At 39.4% G+C, this 26,735-nt stretch overlaps 1 protein-coding gene and 1 pseudogene across 2 annotated transcripts in view; one reads left to right on the forward strand and one right to left on the reverse strand.

Moving 5' to 3' along the window:
* The first annotated feature begins 8,079 nt into the window (after positions 1-8,079).
* Positions 8,080-26,735, forward strand: part of ERMP1 (endoplasmic reticulum metallopeptidase 1) — a 59,556-nt gene continuing 40,900 nt past the window's right edge. The window contains exons 1-4 of one of the 2 annotated variants that reach the window (XM_045840544.1): positions 8,080-8,504; positions 9,787-10,088; positions 15,741-15,868; positions 16,463-16,568. In XM_045840544.1, coding sequence (XP_045696500.1) covers positions 8,167-8,504; positions 9,787-10,088; positions 15,741-15,868; positions 16,463-16,568 — 874 coding nt within the window. In that variant the 5' untranslated portion in view covers positions 8,080-8,166. The remainder of the gene's footprint in view (positions 8,505-9,786; positions 10,089-15,740; positions 15,869-16,462; positions 16,569-26,735) is intronic. The other variant, XM_045840543.1, reaches the window with a different exon arrangement.
* LOC123819941 lies at positions 17,611-18,317 on the reverse strand (annotated as a pseudogene).

Raw genomic sequence — 26,735 nt, forward strand, 5'->3', positions numbered from 1 at the left:
TAAACATATCTTTGGGTGAGGATTAAGAGTGCAAAAATCTTCATTTGAGTTGCTTAGTTGTAGGAGGCTATTGAGGCCTTCATTCTTATAATTACAATTTATAACAATAATAATGGAATAGCAAATCACTTTACTACAACTCTCAGCTTGGGAAGACATCTGTCTCTACAGTTAAGAATGTTTTAAAAATTCTACTTACTATAGTAAGCTGTGAATAACTTATAGTGAATAAAATTTTAAAATATTGTTATTGAGGTAAAATTCACATAATAAAAAATTAATCACTGTAAAAGTGAACAATTTAGCCCTGGCTGGTGTGGCTCAGTGGATTGAGTGCTGGCCTGTGAACCAAAGGGTTGCTGGTTCAATTCTTAGTCAGGGCACATGCCTGGGTTGTAGACCAGGTCCCCAGTAGGGGGTGCACAAGAGGCAACCATACATTGATGTTTCTCTCCCTTTCTTTCTCTCTCCCTCCCGCTCTGTCTAAAAATAAATTTTAAAAATCTTTAAAAAAACAAATAAAAGTGAACAATTTAGTGGCATTTAGTATGTTCACAATACTGTGCATGGTGTCACCTCTATCTAGTGCCAAAACATTTTTGTCATCCCCAAAAGGAAACCTCGTATACATTAAGCGACTGATCCCATCCTCTCTTCCTCCTTATCCCTGATAAACAACAATGTGCATTTTGTCTGTATGGGTATTATATATGAACACAATCAGGCAATATGTAATCTTTTTTGTGTCTGGCTTCTTTCACTGAGCATAATATTTTAAAAGTTCATCCATATTGTAGTATATATCAACATTTGATTCCTTTTTATGAATGAGTTTTTATTATTAAAAATAATAGAGTACCTGTACTTGGTACTTTTGGTTTCTTGCTCATGATTGCTTATGTACAGAGAGCGACTTAAGATGACAGAGGGAAACAGGTCCTTCACAAGCCCTTGCATCAAGGAGGTAGGAGGAAAGAGGTATGCACATGTACGGGGCATGAAAGTGCGTATTTCAAGAGGTGGGGAGAGCAGAGCAGTAATAAACACTTAAATAGTTGCCCTTTAATTAAGGATAGAAGTCAAGTTTCCCTCAGGCCTTCCACACTTGCTATAGGAATTTGGCCAAGAATTCTCTAATTTGCTTATTACCCACATAGCCACCTGCAGAGGAGTGATTGGAAGACTTGGAAACTGAGTCAGAGACTCAGAGATGTCATCTCCTCACCTTCCAAATGTTATGTAGATAAGACCCAAACTATAGAAAGAAGCCACAGCTGACACAATTTGAACTCTTACCAGGCCTCCTGGGCTAGGGCCTCAAGACAGCCCTGCTAGTCCCACTTCTCAGATGGGGAAACTGTGGCACAGCAAGGTTAAGAGTACTTCACTGGAGGTCACCCAGCAGTTTGGTGGTAGTGCAGTACTTACCAAAGTGGTTTGAATGCAGAGCCCATGATCTTAACCTCTGCACTGTTCTACCTCTGGCACCCCTGTTTTCCAATGTGGTGTAGCAGGTGCTACACAATTCTGGTCATTAGGGCTGGCAGGTGGGCATAGCAGGGAGGGGAAGGTCGTGATACTGGCATGATCTTCATAACAGTGAAGGAGGGGTGATCTGCCCCAGGCTCCACTCATTGTCAGGCTATGTCCCATCATGGACATGTGGACCAGAAACTGAAGACCTTCAGCTGCACTATGGTTGACCATTTTGGCCAATAATAGGAATCACAGATTCCAGGGTCCTACTTCCAGAGTCAGATGTGGTGGGTGAGTAGGAAAGAGAAAGATGATTTTAGTAGGTCCCAGGTGATTCTTGTGCTAGTTGGTCCTTAGACTCCCTATTGAAAGATATTTGTCATTTGCATCTAAGATCCATTGTTGTCCCTATTCTCCTTTGAGCATCTTGGAAAAGCAGCAGTTGCAGAGGCTATTTTCAGTCAGTAAGGACTGATGAAGGTCACTGGCTCACAGGCCAAGTGACTCCAGTCCAGAACAGAGCCCGTGAGAAAAGTTCAGGGACTGCAGGAGGAAGAAACAATTCAGAGTGGGGCTGGGGCAGAGACAGGGTCTCGGGACACATACTTCTAACTGTGCCGAGGCCTGGCAGCACACACGCTCACTGATTTTTTAGTAGACTAAAGCACCCTTTTAGCATGGGGTCAGCGCCTCCCCCTCCAGCCCCTAAACTGCTGAGTCACCCCCTCTGTCCTGGCTCACCTGCTCTGCAGCCCAGGTAGAAATGCAAAGCCCTAGGTATGTGACTCTCCAATAAATCCCCAGAGACGTTTGACTTCCTGGGTTCTTTTCCTCTAATCCAAGGAATGCTATGAAGGAGGAAAAAGGACATTTAAAATTCAAAGCCATTTAAAAATATATGCATTAAGTCTGCATCACAGGCTAAATATAAAGAATAATTATGTGAAAATTCTCTCAAAATTGTTTTATTGCTTCAGCAATTGATTACTGTTGAATCTTTACCCTGAAGTCTTTAGTCTAGAAATGTGCTTGATGAGCACAGGCCAGAGACGAGCTTTTTTGACATTGTGTTCCCTTGTTGGATCCCATCCATGTTGGGATCAACTTATAAACTGCTTTCCTAAGGATCAAAATGCAGTAGATTTTAAGTGCCTTCCTGAGCACAGGGCTGAGGAATCTGATATCATGCCTGAGGCTCTAAAGGGAACACTGAGCTTGTGGTAGAAAAGGTAAAAAATAGACAAATGAATAAGGAAGAAAAAACATCACCCATAGGTAACCACTCTCTTTGCCCTCAGTAGATTTCCTTCCAAATATTTACTATTCATACAGTATATTCTTTAATCCATTTTTTATCTTTATTTTTTTCTATTAATATTTATTACATGAGCATTTCCCCACATTATTGAATAGACTTGGTAATGTTGTATTTCATACTAAATGAAGTTCTATACTCCGGATGTACTACAATTTATTTGACCTTTCCTTTATTTTTTTAAAAGATTATTTATTTGCTTTTAGAGAGAGGAAGGAAGGAGAAAGAGGAAAAGAGAAACATTGACGGGTTGCTTCTCGTACAATCCCCTCAACTGAGCTCTCAACCCAGGCATGTGGCACAGTCCCTGACTAGAAATAGAATGCGTGACCCCTCCCTTTGAGGAATGATGCCTGACCAACTGAAGCATACCAGTCAGGGAAGATTGTTCCTTTATTTTTATATGCTGATGTTAGATTTTTATAGATGAGCATTCTTCTGTGTTTTTCTTTTTCTTTTTTTTCTTATCATGTCTTCAATAGATTCCTATATGTGAAAATACCATATCAGAATATGTGAATTCTCTTAAAGCTCCTGATATATCTTGTCAATTTGCTTTCCTGAAAGGTCCTTTCAATATGTTACCCACCTGTGTTGTATAAAAGTGTCTATTAATTAAAATTGTATTAGCAGGATATATTATAATTTAAAACAAAACAAAAAACTCTTTTGGTGTGATGAGTTAAAAGTGGTCTACATTTTCACATGTTCCTTTAATACAAAGGGTAAATGGTTTACATATCTTTCTATTAAAGCATTGGTATTTTTCTTTCTGATTTTTAACATATATTAAATTAAATACATTTATTAAGTTATAATAAATTATATAAAATAATATATAAATATGTAGATTAAATCTATATAGAGAGACAGAGAGTATAAAGAATATTATTCCCTTGTTTTTATAAATTGTTGAGAATAATGTTCCAAGTTTGTCATTTGACTTTTCATTGTTTTGGTGATTATTTTTAACACATAAAATCTTTCAGTTTTGTGCAGTCAATATGTGATTTTTCCCCTTATGATTTTTATTAGAGTCCTTGCTCATTTTGATTCTTAATTATTATAATTATTTAATTATAATTACCTTATTTCTTACTGGCTAAAAAAGTTGTTTAATTCTGAATTCTACTTGATTTTTTTTTTAGTGTGTTACATGGTATGAGTTTCGATTTGATTTTCTTTTCCCCAAACAGCTGATTTTCTTCACCTTATTTGTTTCCAAAAGGCCCTTTTATGTAGATATAGGTTATTTAAAAAATCAGAGAACCTTCTCTCTAATTGGCCATGGAAAAGGGTAATCTGACATGGTGGTTTGTTTCAGCTAGTAATACAGCTGGGCAGGTTTTCTAACTCCTACGTGGCCACCAGCTACAAGGAACTAGGGAGCAGGAGGGAGGAACAGTGGGGTGCCATCTGCTCCCCTTAGGCTCATGGGGGTAGAAAAGCTCCAAAGAAAAAGGGGACTTACAGATCTGGCGTAAGTACCTTTTAGAATGCCTGTTTGTGCCAGCTCGGCAGTTTCTAGGCTGCCTGATCTATTGGAGGTGCTCCCTGTAGCTGACCATTGTCACTAGCTCTCGAATGTTCCATAACAGAGCTTTGTAGTTAGAAAGCCCCAGCTTCAGCCTCAAAGGGTCAAAACAACAACAACAAAAACAAAACCAACCTAATGGTGATCCCCAGACCTGGTCTTGCTTCTTCATTTCTGGCCCTTTAAATAAAACTAGCCTACTCTCAGACCTCCTCAATAAGCATATAAAAACTGACTGTAGGCAACAGTACTTGTTTACAATAATTGCCCAAGATTTCTTTTGCATTTGGAAAATATGTTCTTGATTTCTCATCTTCAACTTGCTCTACCTGTCAGTTTTGCATTTCTGCTTCTGTCTTTTGCAACTGGTTTGGATTCTCTTGTTACTTCTTGGTGAGGCACCTCCCTTAATTTTAATGCCACTATAACATCAGGTAAAAGGCATCCTGCCAACCATAGTCCCAGAGAACTTTCACCAAGTGCCTTAGTAGCCCCTCTTCCAAGGGAAGATGCACAGAGGCTATGGGGTGACCTCTGTGGAAGGCAGAGACTGACAATTCACCTGAATTCTGACAGCTTATGTGCCCTTTCACTCACCTTAGACAGGTTACTGTGAAATACTGGAGAGATGGCAAACAGAAGGGACTTGGGGCATCTCTGTGCTTGTGGTTGGTCTGGCTCTCACTTTGTCCTAAAAAGACACACAAGAAAAACACAATTGCCTCACAAGCCAAATGAATTGAATCAACCCCAGTTGGGGCAGCCTAAGCCCTTCACATTTCCTTCTGTCCTCATCAGCAATTTGATGTGTGGAAACTAGAGGATGTGTTTCAATTCACTTTCTGCACAAATAAAACTACAGCTCAACGGCCTCAAACACTTCAAAAACCAGACATTAGAAAAGCCTTTTATTTGCTTCCGTGATCTAGGTGTGGTCATTGTGCTGCTCTGCCTGATACCAAGACTCTGAGTGATGTCACAAAACATGACTTGGAGCATGACTTTTACTGTTTAAAACAGCCCCAGAATCCTTTCTGTGACCCAGGAGGCCCTCCTTGCACAGGCCCCTACCTATTTCTCTGACCTTGCTTCTGTCACTGCCCCCTTACTCAGTCTGCTTTAGCCACATACCCTACTCAGTGTTGCTTCTGAACGGCCCAGTTCATTTCCCTCTGGCTGGAACGTTCTCGCCTCAGGTTTTTATGGCCTATTCCTCATTTCATTCAGGTCACTTCAAATGTTGTCTCCTAAGAGACATCATTGATCCCCCTACTTAAAACAGCAGCCTTGTTCATTTCCAATTCCTTGCTTTATTTTTCTTTATAGCACTTTATACAACATTTTATTCACCCATAAATGCACACACACACACTTGTTCACTGTCTCCCCACTATAATGTAAGCTCTGTGAAGGCAGAAACATTGATTTGTTCTTCTGTGTATTTTCCCACTTTGATCAGTACCTGACACAGAGTAGATATCCAACAAATGGTAGCTTAAAAATATTTAAATGTGAATACCAAGGTTTACACAAGTCTAGAGAAAAACCATCTCTAAGACCCCAATTATAATAACTCAACCTCTCCCACCTACAGCTTTTTAATTACCGTGATAGGAAAATGATCTTTAATCCAATTCCCAAAGGGCTGTATCAGGAAAAGGTTCTGGAAAATAGTGTTTAATGAGACCTGTAAGTGTGAGGATCATTCACCTGTAAAAGCTGATTAATCCTCACCGGAGCCCTTTAAGGCAGGCATTACCTCCATGATCACATATAAATAAGGACACTGACGCTCTGAGACTGACTTGCATAATGCCACGTGTATTGAAGGTTCCTGATTCAGGAACTCAGATCTAATTGACTTTGGCAGCTGGGCTTTTATTCTATTAGCTGCCTCTCATGGAATATTGTCAGAGATGCTAACTGACATTATCCACTCAGAAAAAGAGAGCTCAAGTGATTTAACCAGTAACCCACTTCCTGATAGGTTTTCTGACATCTAGCAAGTGACAACACGAAATAAGTAAAGCTTAATAAACCATAAGACATTTGTGCCCTTTGCCTAGGAACTACAGAACCCCATATCTAGTTATGCTGTGGTGAACAGAGTTGTTTCTGACATGTCATCTTCCAGAGATGGTGGAGGCACTCAAGTTCTTGGAAAGAATAGCAAGATAGCTGGTTCTTATAAAAGACAATGTACAGGGTCTGACAGAAGTAAGGTCTGCTTGAGTGTGGTTGGTAGGGTAATAATATGGGTGTAATAATTTATAGCTTTAATTTGAACATTTCACCTAAAATGTCATATGGTGTGCTTGAGTGTGATATTGTTGTGTTACAGAATTACATGCTTATGATTTTTTAATAAAAATTTTATAATAAAAAGGGGTGTTATTTGTGCTGGACATATATATTCATTTGTTAGGCACAGAGCTAAGCACTGGGGACAGTGATGAATAAATAAAATAGACATTGCCTTTGGTCTTATGTACCTTACAAATTAGAAAGGATTTTATCGAGCTAAACTTATGCTGCTGTTGTAAAATTGTTATGCTTTCATTTATTCACTCAATGAAGAACGGTTTATAATTGACTACATACTACATGTCATGTGCTGTGGTTAAGAGGAGAGTATATAATGGTGAGCAAAACCAGACATGACTCCTGCCTTCGTGAAACTTACCACCTAATGAGGAAAACATTAAATAATTACATACATACGTGGTGCTATGAGATCCTACAAATAGGGGAAACTGGCTTCATTAATTAGGAGATTCTTGCTTGAGGAAGTAGCACTTAAGCTGACATATGAAAGTTAAGTGGGAGTTAACTAGGCAATGAGGGGAGGGAAGAACATTTCAGACAATTTAAACAGCATGTGAGAAGATGCTCCTGGAGAAGGGAAGATGGTGAGCAGAAAGAACTTTGAAAGAGGCCAGCTGGAGAGCTGAGAATAAGGAGCTCCCTGGTGTCAGGAGCACCTGAGTGGTAGGCTGGAGCAGACCCATAGGGTAGACAGGTAGGGTAGTGCACCTCTCCAGTTGGTCTCTAGGTTAATGGTCACAGAAATTTGAAGCAGAGAGGCTCACTGCATCAGCAGACAGGAAGAAGACTAGATGATCGTTTTTTCAGTGCCATATTCAGTAGTGGGATAGAAAACTGGAGAGTCCAATGATTTAGATTAAACTTCTTTGGCTGTTACCTGTAATTTCTCAGCAACTACAGGAATAAATGTATTTCTCTTTCAGCATTCTTATGAGACTCAAATGAGATAATGTATTAAATTATTTAGCGCAGTGCTTGGCTCATGATAAGTATTCAATAAATAATAGCTATTATTTTTCTTCAGCTGTTAATGGAGACAATGATAGTGGTTACCTCACACAGTTAAGATCTGTTGAAGCATGAGTCTGGGCCTCCTTTGCGCAGTACAATTTTTAATTTTAAAAGCCTACAATGTCCAGAGTCCATTCTAAAGCTCCTTAGGAAAGTTGGGCCATTGCCTTCTTTATCTACCCTGGTGCAACATGTTCATTCTTTCAAAGACGATCTCTCACTTATCTCATGTTTCTAGGCTTATGAGTATCTTTCCACTTGGAAATCTCTAATCTACACCCCGCAGGAGAAGGCACACCCAAGTCCAGCCTGCGCCCTCCTTGCTGCGGTGCCCACCCAGGATCTGCCAAACCAGACTGGGTCTCCGCGCGGCGGACGGGCCAATCAGAAGAAGTTTGGCCCTCTGCAGTTTCCGTCCGCTCACTAGGAGGCGCTGCGGCTGCCGCGGCTGCTCCCGGGGCAGTCGCGGGTAGGGCGGTAGGACTGGCACCTGAGGCTCGTGGCCATGGAGTGGGGTTTGGAGTCGGCGGCCGTGAGGCGACACCGCATCGGAGGGGAGCGCCGGGACGGCCCAGTAGCCGCCCCGCAACCAGATAGGGAGGCCCCGGAGCTGGAGCCCTTGGTGGACGCGTGCGGCCGCAACGCGAGGACGCGGAAGCAGAGCGCGGCGGGTAGAGGAGGCGCGAGCGGGGCTGCGTGGACCGGACTGTCTGAGGCGCGCGCAGCGCTGGGGCTAGCGCTCTACTTGCTCGCGCTGCGGACGCTCGTGCAGCTTTCGCTGCAGCAGCTCGTGCTGCGTGGGGCCAGTGGGCACCACGGGGAGTTCGACGCGCGCCGAGCCAGGTACTGGCCTGTGCCGCCCGGCCTGCGCGTCCTCTACGTCCCCTGCGTCCCCTTCCAGAGTCTGGGCACCGCACCTGTGTGCGTTCTCCCTTGCGGGATCGCCCAAGCTCGCCGTCACAGCCTGACTCCACGTGGGGGTGGGTGGCTTTGTTCGCCCCTCTTCTGGAGTCCCAAATTACAGGATGCAGGGCTTGCATTGCCCCCTGTTAAGCTGGTGGTGCAGATGTGGGTGGCCAGGGGGCTGTTTCTGCTTTTACACCCCTTTTCTGCCCCACCTGAAGATAGTTTGGTTTAGTCATTTCTGATCTTAATGGAGCAACTTCCACTTTTCACTAGTCCTTTTGCTTTCCCAATGAAATGAAGGAACGTGAAATTTGTGACCTAGCCAGTCTTGTAAGTTTGGTTCCTGGGGAGATGTCCGAAGGGGATAATGCAGTGGCCTTTTTGAAGATGATAGTTCCTCACACATGAAAGCTATGGAGGCTCAGCATGAAAGATTACACTTCAAAAGTTTACAATTTCAGAAGTTTCAGATTCCTGGAGGTTATCTTTGTGCCCCTGGTGTGTAAAGTTTAATTAAAAAAAAATTTTAAAAAGATACCATTAAGTGCTAGAAAGATGATTAAATAAAAAGTATTGTAACATAAGTGTGTCAAAGCTCAAAATTATAAGCTAGCAGAGTTTTCAGCAGCCACTGTGATTTTAAAACTTTATTTTGAATACAATGTGCTGGACGCTTATTATATTAAGGTCTGGAACACACCTGCCCCACCCTCCTTTTTCCCCACCTGGAATGCAGTGAAAAGAGAAAAACATTTTTGTTTTGGGGATAGAGTTGGTTTTGGCCTGAATTGAAGTAATTAGGTTTTGTGTGCACACCAGGAGGGCTGAGTCAGTTCCTCACAATAAAAAGGATTTTTTTGTTGTTGTTTATTTATTTAACCTATTTAACCAATTGTCTTTGCTCATTGGTTTCCTCTTGGTAACCCAAAATTTGTAACCCTCCAGCACAGGTTACCTGAAATAATAAAAGGCAGCCTTAAAGGTTTTTTTAAATTTAAAGTTTACTTTTCAATTATGGTCTGCATTCAATATTATTTTGTATTAGTTTCACATGTACAGAATAGTGATTACACAATCATGTACTTCACTAAGTATTCCCTCAAAAAAGGCAGCCTTTTTGATTTGAGAAGTCAAAGAACTTGTTTTTGATGGTGAGGGGGATTGTAGAGGAAAACTTCTGTGATAAGTGTTAATCATAATTTTTTTTGGTGGCTTTCAGGGATTATCTTGAACACATAACATCCATTGGCCCCAGGACTACAGGAAGCCCAGAAAATGAAATTCTGACGGTGCGTTATCTTTTGGAACAGATTAAACTGATTGAAGTTCAAAGTAACAGCCTTCACAAGATTTCGGTAGATATACAGCGGCCCACAGGCTCCTTTAGTATTGACTTTTTGGGAGGTTTTACAAGCTACTATGACAACATCACCAACATTGCAGTAAAGCTGGAACCCAGAGAAGGAGCCCAGCATGCTGTTCTGGCTAACTGTCATTTCGACTCAGTGGCAAACTCACCAGGTTTGTACCAGTGTTTTAGTCGTCTTGAAATTGATACAGCTGAGAGACACCATTTTCTTGGGCAAACATTATCTGTGATGGCAGGCAGTATAATTAGAATAGTATCATTTAGTTTAAGAACTGATCCCTCACTATTCTCTGAAGTGCTTTATTTATTATTTTAAACATGAGTGCCAGCAGCCCTGTGACAGGACAGGGAATGTTGCTGGTGGACTGAAGCAGCTTTATCAGTGTTGCCGGTGTGTGTCCCAGAGTCTTGGAGTTAGGTTCTGTCTCTTCAAGTGTTTACTTAGCCAGGTGTTGGTAGTAGGCCTTGGGGATGTGGGATAAAGGAACAGTGCTTGCCTTCACAGGACACAAGGTCTGGAGGACATCTTTCCTAGCAGTTTCTGTTGACATGTAAAGTGAGAATTTTGGCCCACTGGGGATGCCATACTATTAGAATGCCTCATTAATCCACAAATCTTCCTCTGAAAATACTTTGTCAAGATAGAGTACTTGATGTTTAGGACAATGTCTGACACACTAAATATTTTGAATGAATGAGAATCTCTAAAATTGAACTTTCATTTAAAACATAAGATTCATCACAAAAGTGTTTTCAGTAGTTATTAAAGAGATTGTAAGTAGGGAAGAATAGAAAGTTGTAGTATTTAACAGTGGAGTCATAGCATATTAGAGGTAGACAAGACCTGAGATGCATCTGGTCCAAGGCCTTCATTTGACGCAGGAATACACTTAGCTGATCACCACTGATCCAACATGCTGGGTTTCCTGGCGAGTCAGTTCTTTCAGCTACATTTGAAAGGAAGGAGAGTTCATGCTCCCTTTTCTAGTCTACTTACCATAACCTCTTTTTTTGGTCAGTTTCTGATCTGTAAAGTGGAGATAATAGTACTTTCCCAGTGGCACTGCCATAGTGCCTGGCATGAAAAATGCTTTTTATTTTTATTTTTTTTGCTATTAATTATTTTTTCCTTTTTATTGAATTTATTGGAATGACACTGGTTAACAAAATTATACAGGTTTCAGGTGCACAGTTCCACAACACATCATCTGTACACTGTATTGTGTATACATTGTATTGTGTGTTCACCATCCCAAGTCAAGTCTTCTTCCAACACCATTTATCCCCCATACCCTCCTGTACCTTCCCTCACCCACTTTCTCTCCTCAGTCACCACTTTGTTGTCCCTGTCTGTTATTTTTCTCTTTTTTTTTCTTTCTTGCTTAGTCCCACCACCCAGCACCCAAATCCTCCACCCCCAACAGCTGTCAGCCTGCTCTCTATGGCTCTGTCTCTGTTTGCTTGTTGGTTCATTTTGTTCATTAGTTCCACATATGACTGAACTCCTGTGGTACTTGTCCTTCTCTGGCTGGCTTATTTCACTTAGCATAATGTTCTCTAGGTCCATCCCTGTTGTTGCAAAGGGTAAGATTTCCTTTTTTTGTGTGGCTGAGTGGTAGTCTGTTTTGTAACTGTACCACAGCTTTTTTATCTGCTCAACTGATGATGGACACTTGGGCTGCTTCCAAATTTTGGCTATTGTGAATGATACTGCAGTGAACATAGGGGTGCCTGTATTTTGATTTAGTGTTTCAGTTATCTTCAGATAAATTCCTAGAAGTGGAATTGCTAGGTCATAAGGCAGATCCATTTTTTATTTTTTCAGGTAACTCTGTACTGCTTTCCACAGTGGCTGCACCAGTCTGCATTCCCATCAAATATACATGAGGGTTCCCCTGCTTTTCTTTTTATCCTCATTCTAGGATATATTTATCTTAGAGAGAGGGGAAAGGAGAGAGAAGGGAAGGGAGAGAGAGGGGAAGGGAGAGAGAGGGAGAAAAGCATGGATGTGAGAGAGAAACATTGATCGGTTGTCTTCTGTACGTGCCCCAACAGGAGACCGGGAGACTGAACCCACAACCTAGTCATGTGCCTTGACTGGGAATCAAACCCATGACCTTTTGGTTTATGGGACGATGCTCCAACCAACTGAGCCATACTGGCTGGGGTGGGTTCCCTTTTTTACTTGTTATTAATATTTCTGGATCTTGAATTTGTGGCAGATCCAATATGATAATCTAGTTATGTAAAATATAAAATAAAATTTATTTGCTTGGTAAAATGATTCATCCTAGGACATCTTTAATTAGAAAGTGCCAATTGCATTTAGAATATAACATGTTTTTTAAAAATTTTTATTACTATTTACTGCTAACCTGAGGATATGTTTGTTTTAGAGAGAGTGGGGAGAGAAAGTGAGAGGAAGAGAGAGAGAGAGAAGGGTAGAGAGAAAGAGGTAGAGAGAGAGAGAGAAACACTGATGTGAGAGAGAGACATCAATTAGTTGCCTCCCAAGCACATGCTGACTGGGGATCGAACCCAGAACGTTGGTATGTGCTGTGACTGGGAATGGAACCCGCCACCTTTTGGTGTACAGGACAATGCTCCAACCAACTGAACCACCTGGCCAGAATAAATGTAAAATGCTTCTTAAAAAATCATATACACCACTGGCTGGTGTGACTCTGTTAATTGGAATGTCGTCCTGTAAACTGAATGTTCAATTCCCGGTCAGGGCACGTGCTTAGGTTTCAGATTCCATCCCTGGTTGGGGCACATAAGGGAGGCAACTAATCAATATTTCTCTCCCCCACCTTCCTCTCTAGAATCAATAAATATATATTCAAAAATGACAAAATATAATCATACACGTATTTCCAAGAAGATTGCATGATAAAAGCAACTAGATTTGAAAAAAAACCCTGAGGTTTCAACAAAACAGTGAATTGAGCACACAGAGTATAGAATGATCAGTGGAAAAGGTGAGTTACTGACTGTCAGTAAGAGTGGTCAGCAGGACCAATGTGAATTGTTTAGGGTAGGAGAGATTTGCTTGCATTTTGTGGCATGAGAAGAAAATGACACCATTCCCTCACTTCCATATTGGCACAATATCTCAACTACATGTTTATTATGAAATTGTCTTATTTCTATTAATTTTTTTTAAGATGTTAAAAAAATCAGTATATACACATTTGTTTTTATAAAGTCAGAACTGTCTTTGTGCAAGCTAGGGAAACCAGTGGTCTTTTATGCCTATTTCAAAGCAGTAATAAAATAAGTGTTACCCTGTGCTCACTATTATGATGCTTAAATTCTAGGAAGGGACAAATTGACACCATGGTTATTTAAGAGCATTATATAAGAAATGTATGTATACAAGTATCAGAAACATGGTTCCATATGGTACAAATCATATATATGGGACCTAATAATGATAGGATGACATTTTTGTGGGTCATTGGAACTCAATTTAAATTAAAATTTTATAAGATTGCCTCTACCAATAATCCCAAGGACATTTCTGTGAATATTAAATTGTTAAAAATTGTCAAAAAAAAAAACAACTCACACGTAAAATAGACTATCACCTAAATCCTTTCAGTGGATAAAGTAATTGAAACATGCGTATTTTAAAAAAGTTCTCAGCAACATATGTGGACTTTGGTACTAATACCAATTAGAAGTAATGTTATCCACAGAAAGGACTTAAATGTCTTCTTGGGTTTGCTGCATGGTTCCAGGTTGTTGGTAGAAGCCACATCGAGTTATTTTAGGAGTGGCTTTAATTTCAGGGTTAATTCTAAATGGAAAGATGTTGGTTAACCACCTAGCCCTTATAGATACTGTTTTCTCACTTTTCTTTACTTTCTTAAAGATATTTGACTCTCTAGTTCTGTTCTCAGACAACAGAACCATTAAAATAAAGATAAATGGACAGTTTAACTTTTTATTCAACTCTATATAGATATATGTCTCTTTCAATTTCTCTTTTTAAATAAAGAAATTTTTATGGTTTGATTTTCTTAAAAAATTCTTTTTCTTTTTGATTTTTTATTTTAAGGTAATTCACAGTCTCAAAGTTAAAAATCAATAATTTCATTTGGTTCCTGGAATGTGACACTTTTTACTGACAGCTACATATACTTCTGGCTTGATAGTCATTAGTAGTTATTACTTAGTTTCTCTTTGATTAAAATACAATCCAGTAATCACTGCCAAGGCAAGTAATAGATAATAAGTAGTTTCTTCTTCAGTGGAAAGAGTCTGGAATTTAACAACACCAAAGCAAACATTTTCGCTAACTGCAGAGCCTTCCTTAGGTTTGCAAATAGAAGGGAAAACTAACATTGAATGCAAACTGAATTTCTTTGCAGTCCTCACAACACACCTGTGAGGTAGATACCATTAGCTTACTCTCTAGACCAGGAAGTTGTAGGGTCAACAATAGAGCTAGAATTTACTTCCAAGTCTTTCTTACCTTAAAACCCATGCTAATCTCTGAAGTGCCCTGCCTCCCAGTGTGTAAGTCGGAAAATGCTATCGTCTGGGTTGTTATTAATGCCTGTTTACTTTGATTATTCTTTAAACTTTTTATTATGGAAAATTTTAAATGTGTACAAAACAGAATTGTTTGATGAACTTGAGTGAACCTATCACCTAGCTTTAACAGATTTTCTTTACTTTCTAGCTCTGCAACCCTTAATTATTCTGAAGCAAAACTCAGCTGTGTCAGTTCCTCTGCATTTCAGTCTGTATCACTGAAAAATGACTCTTTTTTTTTTTTATGTTCATAATACTGTGAATTACCTGACTTAAAAAATAATATCAGTCCTGGTTGGTGTGGCTCAGTAGATTGAGCACTGGACTTCGAAGCAAAGGGTCGCTGATTCAGTTCCCAGTTGGGGCACATTCGTGGATTGTGGGCCAGGTCCCTGGTGGGGAGCTTGTGAGAGGCAACCACACACTGATGTTTCTCTTCCTCTCTTTCTCCCTCCCTTCCCCTCTCTCTAAAAATAAATAAAATCTTTAAAAAAAATTAGCAAATGTCTAATTAGTTCTTTTAGCTACCTCTTATGGTGCTTTAAAAAATCAAGACACTAAAGTCATCTTTAGAGTCACTTTTAATTAATATATAAAGTTTCTGAATCAAGAAGAAGTTAGGTGATTTGATGAAGTTCTCTGCTTTGTCATTGCTGGGATCAAGGATACTACTTATGTCAGTAGGCTCCTTTCCTGTCTTATTAAATTTGGTGTCTTCTTTGTACTTCTTCATAACTCCTTGTAGAAACCTTAAAAAAATGGCACACCATCCAAACTGACCCCACTGTAAATGCAGAGTGATCTGAAGATCTTATGATTTTGGCAGGAAAACAATCAGGGAGGGAGTGGGTGGCAGAGAAAGATGATCTATGAAGCTGTGAACACCGGAAGTGGGAATATTATAAAGGATGTAGATAAGGATAAAGAAGGAAACACATTGCTGAGTTTGAGAATGCCAGTTTTCAGTATTAATTTAGATCCTATCTGGTTGATTATTCAGCAAGTATTAATTAAGTGACTACTCTAAGCTTGGTTTTGGTCTAGACATTGAAAGTAAGTCAATAAGCAAACCAGACAAAGATCTCTGGTCTCATGGAGTTTACTGCTGGTGGGTATAATTGTCACCTGATGGTGACAAAGCTATGCTTCTGGTCTTGTTAACATGATTTTTCCTTGATGAGAAAACCCCATTCCTGGCCCTGGGGATTCATACTGTAAAGATTTTAAAATTTGAGAAACATACCTGTTTTTCTGACATAAAGGTGCCAGTGATGATGCAGTTAGCTGTTCAGTGATGCTGGAAGTCCTTCGCGTATTGTCAACATCTTCAGAAGCCTTACATCACGCTGTTATATTTCTCTTTAATGGTGCTGAGGAAAATGTGTTGCAGGTGAGATTCTAATGTTTTAAATACAAGGCTTGAATAATAATGATAATAGCTTAAGCATTTTGATTATTCATGTGAGTGGTATCATAAAATCACATGCAAAAGAAATATTGTATGTGGTAGTACTTTAAAAATTCTACATGTATACTTGTTCAACACTTGAAAACTCAGAACAGGTCATCTTGTCAGTGTTTGATTCATAAAAGGGCTCTGTGCTGGCAAAATTATTCACCTCAGGTTTTGTTTGACTCAGGAGGTCCAGAGATGTTTTGAGGCAGGCACACAGCACAGATACTCAGCCATGTGGATCGTGCCTTCCTATTATTTTGACCTTTTGCACAACCTCACATTTACCAAGGATGTTGTTTGGCACCACTCATGGAAATCAGGCTGCCTTCTGTGATGGGAACTTTCCACTCAGCAAACTCTACACAGCCATTATGCATAAAGAGAGAAACACACGTCTTTAGATACTGTCTTTGAAAAAAAGATTATTTTCCCATTCCTTTTGTTAGACATTCTATCTTTAAGTAAAATAGAGACTTTGATAATGTCACATTGTTTAACATATATTTGTTTTCTTTCTGTCTCATTTAGGCCAGTCATGGTTTCATTACTCAGCACCCCTGGGCCAACTTGATTCGTGCATTTATTAACCTGGAGGCAGCAGGTGTGGGAGGGAAGGAACTCGTATTCCAAACAGGTATGTGAGGCTGTACAGGGTGGGCCAAAAATAGGGTTATAATTGTGAGTACATGAAACAGAGTTTAATCTTGGGTTATTATTTATTAATTATTGTATTATTTCTGAACAAGTGTAAACCTGCTTTGCACCACCCTGTATTTTTATACTGCATTGTATATTTTAATGTAATTCTTGTTTATAAAAATGGAAAGTTTTTTAAAATACCATATTTTCCCATGTATAATGTATACCCATGTTTTTGTGAGCATTATACACAGGATTATTTTGCCCATTATTATACCCATGGTATGTAATCGTTATACTGTGTCATATATAATGCACATCCTTATTTTTTCCTCAAAAATTTGGGCAAAATGCATATTATACATGGCAAAATATGGGTAAGTAATCTCTCAGTGAAGTGAATGTTCTTTTTATTTTTTAAATTTATTTTTACTTTTTATTTTATTTTTTTGGTTTCAAAATTATAAGTCATGGTTTAAAAGAGAGGGGGGAAACAAACAAAACAGTAAGCTGATTATAGGTCTGAGGGAATCTAGGAAAGGAAAATATAGAGAAAAGTAAGAGGGTACAAGTTTGGGTGAAATCCAGTGGCCCAAATCCCAGCTTCCCACCCATACCCCAGTCCTTGGACTGAAGAATTAGATCAGTTTTGTATAAGAGTTTTTTTAAAAAAGCAAATCACAATAAAGCTGACTTGGCTTCTCTCTGAGCCTCCTAGATTATTGAATGTCTGTCTGTCCCTCTGGCCAGTCATCTGTCTTCACCACAGACACTGTTTCAGCTCTCCTAGTCCTCTCCTAGGCCCAGTCTGGGGTTTCCAGGGAGTGTGAACATGAAGTTAGAGAGAGGCTGCTTCACAGCCTGGTCCTTGCATCCACCCAGACCCCATATGGAGTGCAGGGCTCCCAGGGCAGAGGGGCAGGAGAGGCAGACCCTGCCCAGGCAGTCTTCACCATTGGAGAGGGCAGCAGACAGGCATCTCGAGGGCTCACCCTCCTTCCCCCACCACCCCATCTTGGGTGGATGGGGAGCAGCTATCACCAGAGCCTATGATGGTGAAGACTTCAACTCAGCACTGAGCAAACATCAGTGGTGAACCTGAGGGCATCCGGCATCAGAAGCAGGTTAAGAAGGGTGGTGTCCCTGGGGTCACTTTGTTTGAATGGCTTCTATAAGCCCCTGAGGATTTATCCAGGATCACAATGCTGGAGAGGTCAGTGTGGGCCACAGAGAGGTCCTTGATGTAGCTGCCCAATTGCAAAGTGTGGTGCTGTCTGTAGTATCCCCTCTTGAGAACGCTTCTGCTATTGTCCAGTTTATCTGCCACAGCAGAGTGGTAAATCTCTATGCTTGTTGTGAACACTACTAGCTCATACCACTGGCTCACCACTTCTAAAAAGAAGCAGACATGGGGCCTCTTTTGCACAAAAAACTGGACAGGATGTTTGTTGTCACCTTGAGGGTGAAGTCAGGAGGTGCTCCAGGTGGTACTGTGGGCCTCAGAACCCCATCATGATGGGACCCAATAAGTGTCTCATCCAGATCCAGCATCAGGATCTTCCTCTTCACCTGGCCTAGCTGATTCTCGAACACAGGAGATAAGGGAAGGATATCTTATCAAACAGTTTGGTACTGAATCCATTATGTGCATCTGCCTCCTCAAAAGGTAAATGAAGATGCTCTACAACTTGTTGGCAAAAGCCACGAACGAGCCCAGCCCCAACAGACACTGCATCCACATCATCCCAATGACTCCAGGCTGTGGGGCAGGGGCACGACCCAGCTCCTCCAGCGCTGCTCACTGCCCCATCAGGAGGGAGAACAAGGGCTCCAAATGGCAGTAGAGGCTGCAGAGAGGGTCATAGAACTTGCAGCTCAGAAAGCCACCCCCCAGCGAGGGGGAAACCCAGTGGAACCAGGAGCTAGGGGACAGGCATGGGTAGCCCGCATGGGCCGACATGGGCAGGGAGGGGCACCAGTGACTTCATGGAGATTGCAGCCAGCGGAGATCTCAACTGGCTAGGACAGAGTCCTTTGAGACCAGGAGGGAAGGGGATGGAAAGTTAGGGCAGAGGGTGCTGGGGGGAGGGGACTAGGGAGAAAGGGGGAGGGGAAGGAGTGAATGTTCTTTTTAAAGCATGAGATAGTTTTAGTTAACCTTTTTAAGCAAATAATATTAATACTAATATTTGTATAGTGCCTATTATATGTTATATGTTCAAAGCATTATGTATATGTGTCACATTCTCAAAACAGCATGAGGGATAAGTACTGTCATTATCCTCATTTTACAGGTGAGAAAAGTGAGGCGAGAGAGATTATAACTTGCCTAAGGTTTCACAGTTGGTGAATGACACACCAGGATTTAAAAACCTAGTCCAGGTTCCGAGACCTTGTTCCTAACAACTAACCAGATTGTCGTATAGGCGATGAACTTTGTTTTATCCACTATGTATGATTATGATAGAAATTATATTAAATGACAATAATTTCATGAATTAAAATGAGAAAATTTACCTGTAGTTAAAGAACTTGAAATTTATCATTGAATTAATTTGAATGTCATGAAAATCCAGTACTATTTAGTCAGCCAGAGAAATAGTTTTATGATTAAACATTTCTAAGGATAACAAGATTATAAATTACAAGGATAACTTTTTAAAAAATATATTTTATTGATTATGCTATTACAGTTATCCCATTTCCCCCCTTCACTCCCTTCCTCACCCCCTCCCACCCACATTCTCCCCCTTTAGTTCATGTCCGTGTGTCATACTTATAAGTTCTTTGGCTTCTACATTTCCTATACTATTAAGTATTGGTTGTCATCATTCTTAGCAGAATTCAAAGCTCAGTTTTGTTTAGTCAGGGCACACTAAAATCAGACCTTGGAAGTTCCATGCCATTCCCAACTCTGTTAGAAATTTGAGTAATGTATTTTAGTCAGAGATGTGGCATTTACCAGAAGTTTTATAATGAGGAGTATGTTGGGACATGAGATGGGCTAGAAGTAAGATGATACAGGAACTGATTTTTAACACCCTTTGCAGACATGGTATTGTTTAAATTATGAAGATATGCTAAGATGTCTTTCTAACCTAAACAATACCATATGGTAACATTCTCCACACAACTTATTTTAAATTTTTACCCTTTAAACTGTATGTATATTTTAGTTCAGCTAAACCTTTGAGAATCTCAAGGTTGTGAGGTCAGAACCAAGGTTCTTTCTTTTCAAATCTCGGACCTTTCTTCTTACTCTTACTATTCATCCAACTAATGAGAAGCTGGTATCTAATATATATGAATAAGTAGATGATACACTGTTATCCATTCTCTGGATATCCATTAGTGAGGTCTAGACCCAAGTCAATTCCTTTGTTTGCATTTGTCGAGTATTCACTTTTACTAGATCTGACTAGCTTATAGTCTGTGCTATTTTTACTAAATGTGGATAGTTTTATGTAAAAATTCTGCAATTGTGTACACTTTATCTATAATTGCATCATCTGGAAGGACCTAAACCGTATGATAACAGTCACTGCTAGACGGTGAGTGTTGGCTGGTGGAGCTGTGGTGGGTGTGACTGCAGTGGCAGATGGGGCAAAATGTAACAAACCAGTTTGAACTCTCCCATGCTTCATGATTTTAAAAGCAGGACTGTTGCCCTGGCTGGTGTGGCTCAGTGGATTGAGCACGGACCTGAAAACCAAAGATCGCTGGTTGGATTCCCAGTCAGGGCACATGCCTGGGTTGCAGGTCAAGTCCCCGGTAGGGGACGCATGAGAGGCAACCACACATTGATGTTTCTCTCTCTCCCTTCCCTTCCCTCTAAAAATAAATAAATAAAATCTTTAAAAACAACAACAACAACAACAACAAAGCCAGGACTATCATAACTGCTTGACTTACACTATTCAGAGTTTTCTGTATTGTTTAAATGTTTGCATTGCAATATGATTACTTTAATAAGGCAATAACAGCTTTGTTACTAGTGAGCAATTTATATGCAATTTAAATCTTTTTCTCATTTTAAAATAAAATCCCCACATTTCAGAATTATTTTTTTCTGGAGGGGTATCCTATAAAAGATTTGGAGAAATTGTTTCTCCCTTTCCCTGACATTTTATACAGTGTTTTCCCTCTAGGTTTTGGTGTCTTATTCTTGTGGCTAAACTGCACACCCAAAAACTTCCTGGGTGCTTTCTGACATTCTAGTACCTCTCCAGTATCTCTCTCACTTCAAGATGTCACTGTCTACAAAGGACTAGCTTTTTGGTGGGAATGGCTTTCTGAAAGTAATTGTTGCTTCCATGTTGGACTAAAAGGATAAAGGCCTCCTGGGTTTGGAGTTGTGTTTGGGAGCGTGTGCCGGGTTGCTCTGTCCTCAGCTTCCCTAACAGGCCCCTTTTCCCTGTGCAGCAGTACTCGTCCTGTCCTGGAAACTTCTCGGTTAAAACAGTTTGTACTCTAGTGCTCCACTGTCACTTCAGACAGAGACATTCATTTGGGGAGTTTTTATTGACTAGAATAATCATTACTACCTAATTTTTAGAAAGGGCCAGAATGTGTGAAAGAATGACTTGATTTTTCAGGCTAGTGATTTATTTCATGAGTCAAGAAGGCTTGATTTAGTAATTTTGAAGGTGTTATAGAATCCATGCAGATTAAACCAGTAATAGATGTTCCTTGTAAAAGAATTCAGATAACTACCAGCCTTGAGTAGAAGAAAGCTCATCAGCAAAGGAGTCACAGATTACCTTTTTTCTCTTGTGAAAAAATATTCATGCCCTTGTAATCCTACCACCCAGGGCAAACCAGTGTTATAGTTTAGTCTCTACCCTTCTGGAATTTTTTCTCTACATGCACATTAATATATTTTTATATAATACATATCTTTCAAAAATGAGATCATACTTTATCTGATACTTTATGACCTGCTTGAGACTGCATTCCTTTAAAAAAATTACAGCTTTGTTGAGATATAATCACATACTATACAACTCACCTATTTAAAGTGCAAAATGTGCTGGTTTTTAGATATTCATAGAGTTGTGCAGTCATATCCACAATCAATATTAGAATCTTTAATTAAATATTTTTGTTTTTATCCTCACTGGAGGAGACATGCTTATTTATTTTAAAAAGAGAGGAGGGGAGGGAGAGAAACATTGATGTGAGAAACAGCGATTGGCTGCCTTCTGTATGCGTCCTGACCAGGAATCCATCTACAACCCAGGCATGTGCCCTGAGCAGGAATAGAACGCACAACCTATCTTTCGGGCTAGAATATTTTCATCATCCCAAAGAGGAACCCCCAAATCATTAGCAGTCTGGCTTGTTTTAATTCATATAATATTTTTTAAGTTTAATCCATGTTGTAGCATGTATCAGCACTTTATTATTTGTAATGGCTGAATTACATTCCATAGTATGGGTCATTCGTCAGTTGATGGGCTTTGGGTTGTTTCCACTTTTAGACTGTTATGACTAATGCTGCTGTGAACATTGGTGTAAGTCTGTGTGGATATATATTTCCTTTTGGCTTGATAGCTAGGAATGGAATTCCTGGGTCATATGGTAAATTTGTGTTTGACTTTTTTTAAGATTTTATTTTTATTTTTAGAGAAAGGGAGGGAGAAAGAGGGAGAGAAACATCAGTGTGTGGTTGCCTCTTGTGCACCCCCAGCTGGGGACCTGGCCTGCAGCCCAGGCATGTGCCCTGACTGGGAATCGAAGCAGCGACCCTTGGGTTTATAGGCTGGTGCTCAATCAACTGAGCCACACCAGTCAGGGCTATGTTTAACTTTTTAAGAAGCTGCCACATGACACCATTGGTTTAGTTTAGGAGAAATGTAAATTCAAACAACAGCAAGAATTTTTTTATATTAGATTTGCATGGTAAGTGGAATGGTAATGCCCAGTGCTGATGATTATAGAACAGGCATTTTCATAAACAGTTGGAAGTGTTGACTGATGTAGTTTTGGGACAGCTTGACAATATGGACCACTTTATAAAATGTGCAAACCCTGCCCTAGCTGGTGTGGCTTAGTTGGTTGGAGCATTGTCCTATTGCTGAAAGGTTGCAGTTTTGATTCCTGATTGGGGCACATGCCTGAGTTGCAGGTTCAGTCCCCAGTTTGGGCGTGTGTGATCCCCCTGTCCAGGTAGGTGGGGAGGCAGCTGATCAGCGTTTCTCTCTCACATTGATGTTTCTCTCGCTCCCTTTCTCTCTAAAAGCAATAAAAAAAAATGTTCTCAGGTGAGGATTAAAAAAAAACAAAAGGTCTAAACCCTTATGTCCAGGTGGTCCACTTGGAATTTATTGTTGCACATAGCCACATAGATTAAAGAGCAAAACAATTGAAAACACCTCAGTCCATGTACAGGGGACTGGTTACATTAATGGTTACTTAAACATTTTTTCCCTTTTTCAGTTAGTAATATTTTTCCTCCCTATGAAATCATTTCCTTCAGCTCACAAACATGCTTTTTCTCTCTTCTTAAAGAAAGCCACTTTTGACCTCCCTCATCCCCCAGCTACTGCTCGTTTCTCAATTCCCACCTATTGCAGAATTCCTCAAGAGAGTGGAATAACTTTGTTCCTGTTTTTTAATTAGTTGTAGTTAGCTTTCAGCTTGTTCTTGCAAAAGTCACATTGTTAAATTCTGTGGTCAGTTCTCAGGCCTCATATTACTTGGCTTCCATAACAGCATTTGCTGCTCTCAGTCTCCTACTAATACGTCCTTTTTTTTTTTTTTTTTTTTGTTCTGTGTGTTGTTCATTCCACCAGCCGAAGTTAGAATGAAGTGGAGCAGTAGGAATGATGCTGTTTGTCTAAGTTGGGTCTGCTTTTACTGGACTTTCAGGAAACTTTGACTTTTCATTCTTGACACAAGATATACCTCATCTCAGTATCACACATGCCCATACCCTTTGCATTAAGAGAGATGGCAGCACAAGATACTGGAAGCATCAGAGGATTTAGATGATGCCAGGAGAAAGAATGTAAAGTGAAAATATTTCTGTATCTGCCTTCCACCTTTCTTGATGAGGTAATTAGGATAAGAACTTCTTAATACCTTCACCTTTTCACTCAGTCTCCCTACTGTTCTCCACTCTGGCAACCACCAGTCTGTTCTCTGTGTCTATAAGTCTATTTCAATTTTGTTTGTTTATGTTGTCCTGTGGATTCCACATATAAGTGAAATCATATATTTATCTCTCTGTCTCACTTATTTCACTTAGCATAATACCCTCTAGGTACATCTGTGCTGTCACAAATGATAATATTTCATTCTTTTTTTATGGCTGAGTAGTATCCATTGTGTGTGTGCTGGTATCACAGCTTTTCTGTCACTGGTCTATTGAGGACACTGGGGTTGCTTTCTTATCTTGGCTTTTATAAATAACACTGCATTGAACATAGATATGCATATGTTCCTTCAAATTAGTGTGGTTTTTTTTTTATATATGCCCAGAAGTAGAATCACTGTGTCAGAAGGCAGTTCCATTTTTAATTTTTTTGAGGAACCTTCATACTGTTTTAAATACTGACTGCACCAATCTGCATTCCCACTAACTTTGCCTAGGGTTCCCTTTTTTCCATGTCCTTGCCAATGTGTTTGTTCATTTATTGGATAGCCATTGTGACAGGTATGAGGTGATATCTCTGTGTGGTTTTGATGTGCATTTATCTGATGATTAGCGATGTTGAGCATCTTTTCATATGTGTATTGGTCATTTGTATGTTCTTTTAGAAAAAGTGCCTATTTAGTTTTCTGCCCATTTTTAAATTGGATTGTTTGGCCTTTTTTTTTTGGCATTGAATTGTATGAGTTCTTTATAAATTTTGGATATTAACCCCATATGGAATGTATTATGGATGACTGTTTTCTTCTATACAGTAGGTTGTATTTTCACTTTGTTGATTGTTTCCTTTGCTGTGCAAACACTTTTTAGTTTAATGTAGTCCCATTTATTTTTCTTTTGTTTCTCTTGCTTAGGGTCCAGCAAAAATAATGCCCCTTTTTATTACAAAATCATAAGCATGTAATTCTGTAACATAACACTCCCACATTCAAATATACCATATGACATTTTAGGTGAAATGTTAAAATTAAAACTATAAATTATTACACCCATATTATTACTGTACCAACCACACTCAAGCAGGCCTTACTTCTGCCAGACCCTGTGTGTGTGTGTGTGTGTGTGTGTGTGTGAGAAAATGTATACCTAAGAGAAATGTCAGCTATTTCACTGCCTATGTTTTCTTCTAGGAGTTTGATGGTTTCCAGTTTTAACATTTAGGTCTTTAACCCATTTTGAGTTTATTCTTGTATATGGTGTAAGAAGCTTGTCTAGTTTAAATTTTTTTCCTGTACCTGTCCAATTTTTCTAACACCATTTATCACGTAGACTGTCTTTACCTCATTGTATGTTCTTGTCTCATTTGTTGAATATTAATTGGCCATATATGCAGAGGTTTTTTTTCTGGCCTCTCTGTTCCATGGATCTGTTTTTATGCTAGTACCATGCTGTTTTGATTACTATCATCTTGTAATATAGTTAGATATTTGATAGGATGGTACTCTAACTTTGTTCTTCTTTTTCAAGATTTCTGTGGCTCCTTGGGTTTTTTTGTGGTTCCATAAATTTTTTTGAATTATTTGTTTCAGTTGTGTGAAATATGCCACTGGTATTTTGATAGAAATTGTGTTGAATTTATAGATTGCTTTGGGTAGTATAGACATTTTGATGACAATAATTCTTCCTATTCATAAGCACAGCATATGCTTCCATTTATTTGTATCCTCTTCAGTTTCTTTTTTCAGTGTCTTACAGATTTTTGAGTACAGGTCTTTTACATCCTTGGTTAAATTTATTCCTATGTATGTTATAGTTGATGCAGTTGTAAATGGGATTGTTTTCTCACTTTCTCTTTCTGCTACTTGATTGTTGGTGTATAAACATGCAGCCAATTTCTGAACATTTATTTTGTATCCTGCTACTTTACTGAATTTATTTCTCAGTTGTAGTAGTTTTTTAGTGGATTCTTTAGGTTTCTCTCTATGTAGTATCATGTCATCTGCAAATAGCAAGAGTTTTACTTTGTTCCTCTCCAATTTGGGTGCTTTTTATTTCTTCTTGTCTGATTGCTGTGGCTAGGATTTCCAGTACTATTTTGAATAAGTGGTAAAAGTGGACATCCCTGTCATGTTCTTGATCTTAAGGGAAACACTTTTAGTTTTTCCCCATTTAGTATGATGTTCTCTGTGGATTTGTCCTGCACAGTGTTTAGTATGTTGAGCTTTGTTTCCTCTTTTCCCACTTTGCTGAGAATTTCTTTCTCTTTCTTTTCCTTCCTTCCTCCTTCCCTCTCCTTCCCACCCTCCCTCCCCCTCCCTCTGTTCCTTCCTCTTTCTCTCTGTCTATCTCATAAATGGATGCTGGATCTTGTAAAATACTTATGCTACATCTATTGATATGATTTTGTGATCATCATGTGATTTTGATTTTTCATTTTGTTTATGTGGTATATCACATTAATTGATTTACAGATACAATACCAACTTTGCATCCCAGTAATAGAAACCTTTGATTATAGTGCATGATCTGCTAAATTCAGTTTGGCAATATTTTGTTGAAGATTTTTACATCTATGTTCATTAGGAATATTGGGCTATAATTTTCTTTTTTTCTAGTGTCTTTATCGGGTTTTGGAGTTAGGATAATGCTAGCCTCAAAATGAGCTTTGGAGTCATCCCACCTCTTGAATTTTTTGGAATACTTTGAGAATGATGGGTATTAGTTCTTTGAATGTTTGGTACAATTCATCTGTGAAGCCACCAGGGTCCAGGACTTTTGTTTGTTGGAAGTGTTTTAATTACTGTGTCAATTTTGTTAGTAGTAATTGGTCTGTTTAGATTTTCTGTTGTTTTTTTTTATTCAGTTTTGGAAGATTGCATGTTTTTAGGAATTAATCCATTCCGATTTTTGTAATTTGTTGGCATACAGTTGTTTGTAATGTTTTTTTATAATCCTGTGTATTTCTGTGTTGTCAGTTGTTACTTCTCTTTCATGTCTGATTTTATTTATTTAGATCCTTTCTCTTTTTTCTTGGTGAGTTTGTTAAAGGTTTGTCCATCTTGTTTATCT

Source organism: Phyllostomus hastatus, unplaced genomic scaffold (genome assembly GCF_019186645.2).
Source record: "Phyllostomus hastatus isolate PE091 unplaced genomic scaffold, TTU_PhHast_1.1 phas_contig_34, whole genome shotgun sequence".
Taxonomy (NCBI): domain Eukaryota; kingdom Metazoa; phylum Chordata; class Mammalia; order Chiroptera; family Phyllostomidae; genus Phyllostomus; species Phyllostomus hastatus.